The 7,020-nt window shown below is 39.5% G+C and overlaps 1 protein-coding gene across 1 annotated transcript in view; it reads right to left on the bottom strand.

The window, feature by feature from the left end:
- Positions 1 to 3,093: 3,093 nt before the first annotated feature.
- The window catches only part of tmtc2a (transmembrane O-mannosyltransferase targeting cadherins 2a), a 61,114-nt gene continuing 57,187 nt past the window's right edge, over positions 3,094 to 7,020 (bottom strand). Inside the window, exon 12 of the mRNA XM_069164919.1 lies at positions 3,094 to 5,030. Coding sequence (XP_069021020.1) covers positions 4,827 to 5,030 — 204 coding nt within the window. The 3' untranslated portion in view covers positions 3,094 to 4,826. The remainder of the gene's footprint in view (positions 5,031 to 7,020) is intronic.

Genomic DNA, 7,020 nt, shown 5'->3' with positions numbered 1-7,020 from the left:
GTGAAACAGCGTGAAGCACAAAAACAAGAGTCCCACCAAAGTACACAGTGCTTTTCGCGAGTGGACATTTCGAAACGTCTGCTACAAAAAAACAACAAAAAAGATTGACTATATCGGTTCCGTGTGTTGATAAGAAGCACGTTGAGGCGCATTTTGGCAACACCTTTGTTCTTACAGCCAAACCACAATCCTCACACAGGACAGGGACGAGGTGTCAGTCAGAACTTTACCCCGTTATTAAAAAAAAAAAAAAACGGATTCAAAGTAATTCTGATGAAGACATTTTCTATTCATTTAAAGTTTTTTGTTTTTTTTTCCCTCAAAAGGGAATTAAAAACAAATCTCACACAGGTTGGAGAACTTGTTTCACTGCTATCTGGAGGTTGTTGCATTTTCAACCGTTAGTGACGTCAACACAGGTGTTTTCCATTTACAAATAAAAGGCAAATACCTGCCTTCCATATGACTGCCTATGGTAATTCAGGATAGTGGTATGCTGTTTGTTTGGATGTCATTTCTCCCACCGAGCAAACCACAGTGAAACAAACAATGTTTGTTTCATTATCCAAATAGAAGCTTATTCTGTCAGCATAAGCCTTTTTTGTTTTGTTTTGTTTTTCTGTTTTCAGTTTTTTTCTCCTCCACTGAGCTGAAAGGGATTCAATTCTTTGTTGTTGAAATAGTTAAATAACAAAGAAGTCAACTGTGCTACATGACAGCTGTCAGCAGAGGCTGCTGTTGACTCAGGCAAGAGTTTTGGAGTTCTCAGCAGGTCAGCAGTAGCTGCTCTGCATGACGTGTAACAGTTTCTAACTGCACATTTTTGCCATTATTTCTGAAAAAAATCTTTCAAAATGAATCAACAACAAATTATGCTATTTTCAAAAAGCTAACAGTCCACCTGGCATCAATGATTATATGTTTAGTGGTATATATATATATATATATATATATAGGCCCATAACTCCGGTGCAATTTTGAGGGACTTTTTTCACTTTATACATTTCAGAGAGAAATGATTCCATTTAATTTATATATTTATTTACATATTTTGAACCTTTAATTGACTGAGACAGCACAACTGCTACAGCTTTCAACCATTTAACTAAACACATGTTTCACCTTAGCACTGCAGAGTATTTGTAATTTTTTTCAATAAACAATGTATTTAGACACCGCAAATCCACATATGCCAGATCCGGAGTACTCCACATACTTTTTCAAACAACTACAGAAAGTCTAATGTCTAAATGAAAACTTAATTCAAGTAATGTGGAGATGTTTGTTTGTGTGTCCATCTGTTCAGTGAAACCCAATGTAATGCTGATGACCTTCAGTTAGCTGAAACACCAAGACCGAAGGAAATGGCAATCTGTGCCTCGCACCCCCCACATGCTGCCTCGCAGGTGGAGCACAGAAGGTTGGCTAATTTTCTCTCCTATAGTGGAGCTTTACTAGTTCACTTTAGAAAGTGTGTGCAGGTGTTACTCCCACTGTATCTGCCGATTGTGGAACACACATGCAGCCATCATGTGTGAAGATCTTTCATGTTCTGAAACACTAAAGGCAGCTCTCAGTTAATTGGCAGGTGGGTGTGAAGAATAGTAACAAGCGCAGACGGCCGTCACTCAAGAAAAAGAGGAAAAGGTTGCTTAGATGTATGAAGACAGGGAGGCCTATTTGTGAGCTCCAGAACAGACGTGTGAGTGTGAATAGAAATGAAATGGCTGATGGGTGATGTTATGATATTTACCAACTTTTCATATTCCGCTTGCTAGAATCAGTCCCAAATGACTCAGTTGCACATAGATAGACACATCGTTTTATTAAAAAAATAAATTAAAAAAAATCATTTTATGAACTAAAATACTTCATATAACTAATAATTTTCAATATTCTGCAGTGAAATACACATTATGTGGCTGTGTGCTGACTGCATTAGATTGTTTTCCACAGCCAAGCTGTCGTCTCTCAGTAAACTATTTGTGATGAAGTTAATTAGTCCTGCGGGTAAGATATGGATGAAGTCAGTCCAGCATATGGTGGCTCAAACTGAGCTTCTTCCCATGCATAATGAGAACATTCTTCATTCTGTTGTTATTATTGTTGCATAACAACAATACGTCGGCACAGATTTATTAGCGCATACTTTAAAATGTTTGAAACTGGGGCTGGGAGTTCTTGCAAGTCAATAAGTGAGTCAAGTTTGATATCTTCTTAAATATTTACAGCTTGGTGTGCTCCGAGTCTGGCGTGTGATTACGAGCTCTTTGATGTCTGCTCGATTAGATGATATCAACATGTTGAGTGCGTGAAAAGACCAACTCTAATTAGTGGTTCTGTGTGTGTGTCACCGAGAGAGGAGAAAGAGAGGGAGACTGTGGCACTACTACTCTCCTGCTTCTAATGAAAGCAGGACTAGGTAACGAGACTGGAGAGAAATTAGTCTCTTTCTAAATTATTTAATGTTTTAACTCTCAAAAACATTTGAGAATCAAATGGAGCAAAGCCTGCAAATTAGACCCAGATTATTCTATGCGGGGTCCTGGATGCTCTCAGATTAATTGAGCAAAAAAAAAAAAAAAACATGTTTGATGTTGCTTTTATCCGCTTGATCCTTCATAAACATTTCTAATTGTGTGAGAGTTGTTAATAAACCTGCCCAACATGGTTAAATATGATGGATTTTCATACCCTGTGTGTTTATTATCGGTGGAGATGGTACAGTTTATAATATTCTCCTGTTTGATTGGTAAGTTTATACACTTTAGGAAAATAAAAAAAATAAAAATGATTCTGTAATATATATGAGACACCATATTGTATTATTTGGTATTACTGTCACTCCCTCATTGTCTTTTGGGGTCATTTAAAGCCTTAATTTTAGACAGTGGAGAGATGACAGGCAGTGAGGGACAGAGAGACACTTCAAAGGTCCCCAGCTCAAACCGGTCACATCTTGGTTTGCGTTCAGAGGCCCCGTGTCACTCCCTAATCTTTGCTGTGCAAAGTTGGGGCATGGTTGCATACTGACTCTCTAAATACCCTGTATTCACATAAAATCACACCATTTCCATTACATACATCACTCAGTTGAGCGCAAAAATCATTTTATTATGGAAAAAGGTTCACTTCTTTTTTTTCTTTTTGTACAAAACACAACACATTTCCAGCTACACATTGTCTATAATTTAACCAAACATCACAATCATAAAAAAAATAAAAAAAACACAAAAAAAAAAACATCTAACATCGTTTTAAGAAGCTCTCTCTGTGTCACAAACACATTCTGTGACAGGAATCACAACCTGATGTTCCTGAGCAGAGAGAAAAAAACAGACATATATAAAACTATTTGAATGTATTTGTTGCCTACTGTAGCCGATCATGGGTGGAGGAATGAGGGAGGGTGGGCTGCTATGACAGTGAAACGGCACAGTATTGGCATCTTCACACAAAATAACACATATTAATAAATTAAACGTGGATCACATGAAAGGAAACATCTTCATTTGACACATGAACACAACACATGAGTGAGAACAGTTCTTGCTTGGCACGAGAGGTGTAGAACTCAGTACAAGCTTTGGCACCGCTGAGGAGTTTTCCCATGACCTGTTTTCAGTTTTACAGCCACGAGCATTTAAAACGCACCAAGTGCAAACAATCTTCAGTGACTCGGACAGCAGAGTGTGATTGGCTATGCATTAAACCTATTCTTATACTTGCTCGGAGCAATGCAGTGTACAGCATTGAATTAGAGGGTGCTACTAGAAGATGTCTACGCACTGACATGCTTTGATTGTTAACTATGTACTGTGTTAAGTCAAAGTTAAAGGCTAAATCACCCTGAGAGCGATTCATCAGGGATTTTTTTTTTTCATTTATTAAAAAGAGTATTACACCTATTTAGCATTGCACTCCTACAACATTGTCAGCTCAGGATAGACAGATCAGCAAAAGAAGTCCTTCCTTGTCAAAACCTGGAGCCTACATTGCCCATAATGCAACTTAACCTGCAACAATTTGGTCGGATATTGGGTTGTGTGAGGAGCTTCGAGCTACGAGCCACAGAGGTCTGATAAACGCACCTCTTTCGAACTCACAGCCCCCGTTTTTAAAAAAAAATAATAATAATAATTTTCAGATTTGTTGTCTTCAGCCCCAACCGACACTGACTGGAGTGACATCGCTTGCTCCTTCCGGAGCCACAAAATGCTTTACACAAGTTTCTTTTCTTTTTTCACACACGCAGTAGTTCTCCCCAAGACCTGTAAACAGACTTTCATGTGTAAAATTGCGGCTGTAGAGTTCTTCTTTTAAGTCAAACCAGCTGGCATAATGAAACACAGTCATTAAGCCATCAGTGCTGACACTTCAAAACCCATTCTGCAGAAGTTATTATTCAAATTTGCTACATTCAAATTAAGTGCTCTAAAACATACCCAAGGTTTAAGTTGTGCTGAAATAATAATTAGCTGATATTTGAGACCTTGAAGATTTTCTTTTTTGGACTCTGCAGTTATTTGCTTTCGACTTCATTGTATTGTTCAACAACAGAGCATTATAAAATCTCATATAAAAGAAGACATTAGCTTTAGTAGTTCGAGCCACAATACGGCACTAGCGGTGTCGTACTGTCGGGCAGAAACGGTCCATTTTTATCACAAACATGCTAAGCCTCAAACTGTCTTCCACAAGCACCACAGGCCAAATCACGAAAGAAACTGTCTTTACTGTCTCGTACAGAGAGATTTCAGCCTCCAGCTCTTTCTTATCCTGCTTCATGTCAGGAGTGCAGGAAGAGTGCAGCGCAATCTCTCAGTTCAAAGGTCGCCTGTCTGCACCTCGAGCCCGTGCCTCGTCCTGAGTCCCTGCCTCTCCATGATGTTCCACAGCTTGCGCAGGTTGGACTGGGTGATGACGTCATCCGGTTTGAGCTGGAGGGCCCGCAGGTAGTTGGCCTCCGCTTTGGGAAGCTTCCCGTTCAGGTGGAGGATGGCACCGAGGTTCATCAGAGCAGCTGGGTACTGGGGGCGGGAAGGGAAAATGCATGAAACAGAGGGAAAGGAGACACAGTGGTGCATGTTGAAATGATTAGAGTGACACGTGAGGTGTCAGAGTGTTGAGTTACAGGATCACGATACTTGTGACAACCGTGCTGACCTTGAATTTATTTGGACAAACTATGTTAAACCTACCCTATCTACTTCTGACAGACATTTATGTGAGACACACATTTCAGGATGCTTGACAGGTATTTTTTTTGGATGGTGAATTTAAGGCAAGGCCTCTGATTTTTTTTTTTTTTAATGCAATCTCATACAGAAGGCGTGGCCAAAGATAAAAGTGTCCCGACAGTGGCGCAGTGAACAAAAAGGTATCCACAAATTGTGCGTGGGCGAGTATTGAGTATTTTATAGATGAAAGAACCCATTGAGCGGTGTGTTTCTAGAGTCGCATTTAATAAAACACCATCTTTTTAAATTGCAAAGTGAAACCATCTGGCCTTCAGTAGTGCAATACAGTCATAGATGTGACTTTCAGCAAGCCATAACTAACAAACACACTCGAATCTCATCCTAGAAGTGGGCTGCACCTCATCCCCCAGAGCTGGCATTGTTCCCAGGCCCGCGTCCTCGCTGCCTGACATATGGTTAGCAACTTGGCAGCTGGTTCACAGAAATTTTCTCTCCCCAAACCCAATTGTTTGTCTCTTCTCAACGATGATATTTTCAAGCGTTTACATTCCACGTTTCGAGATGGTGAAAGCTTGTTTTTGTCACCTAATGTAACAAATGACCCCTTACGAAGCTGGAATATTTTGAGCAGCAACCTGGAGGATGTTGGAAAATTCATCCATTAATGCAGTTTTACAGGAAGATGAGTTGCCGTGCAGTGCCGCCACCCTTCTTGTTTTTTTTTCATCGACTGCGACAAATGTATGTAAAAAGAGTGTTTTTTTTTCTTTCACAGAGGATGTTTGTAAGAAGGTGAGACACAGTAAGCCAAATAAATGAGGCTCCTTTTGTCATTATAAACAACTGGATGATATGCAGTACACTGTCTGGGCTAAACACACCACAACTGATCAGGGGACATTAGAAATGGAGACCTGTTTATATTAGAGGAAAGCTAGAAAATAAGTCTGTATTTCTTCCTTTTGACCGAAACAGTAACTTCCAAAGTTGGGTCGAAGATGCTGTATTACACTGACAGTGATGGAGCAACATGCATCATTTCCACGCTGAAATATTGCAGCATGTAATTCAGTGTAATTTTCTGTCAGATTTGTATTTTGTTACTGCAAAAGAAAACAGAACATGTTACTGCTGCTGCTTTAAATTATAAGGGTTCGACTAGCGAAATGCAAGATGGCTTTTATTGTGAAGAAGCCACACGAAACGCCATTTACTTACCACAGTTAACTGATGCTGCTCTAAGCCTGTTTGGTGTGCCACTAAACCATACTTGCTGTTACCATGGTAACCACAGGTGTAGCCAAATCAAAAAGGACGGAGATTTTTTTGTCTTAAAACTCTGACAGATTACAATGTAAGCTCATCATATCATCATTTTTGATTTGCAATTACAAACAAAATTATAGACTACAACTTAGACTACAACATTATATCTTGAGATGAATCTCTGTGTTGTAAAACAAAAAAAAACTCTCTCGCTCATATCCATCACCTTTCTTAGCACGTAGAGCCAGCGCTGAATCTTTCATGACCTGAAAGCTATTGGATTAGGCTGATATTTGAAAGACTGTCATTCACTAAGCAGACGTGTGCCGAGAAAATGTCAAAGACAAGAGGCACTTTACTACTGAAAAATGAAAAGAGAAGCCCTCGGCGTGTCTCAAAGTGCACATGAAGCCTTTCAGACTGTGAATTCCAATGACTGAGGCTTTGAGCTAACTAATTTTCCCCATGATATAAACACACAGATTTCCAAATTCAAACAGACAAACCTGTATTCTTCTCCTCTACGGTTTTACTGAGCTCTTAAGGCTTAAAC

Source organism: Embiotoca jacksoni, unplaced genomic scaffold (genome assembly GCF_022577435.1).
Source record: "Embiotoca jacksoni isolate LCO1_2020_lvr unplaced genomic scaffold, fEmbJac1.0.p SCAF_32, whole genome shotgun sequence".
In the NCBI taxonomy this organism is placed as follows: Eukaryota; Metazoa; Chordata; class Actinopteri; family Embiotocidae; genus Embiotoca; species Embiotoca jacksoni.
The sequence above is the reverse complement of the archived record's forward strand: the minus strand, read 5'-3'. Positions and strand labels throughout refer to the sequence as shown.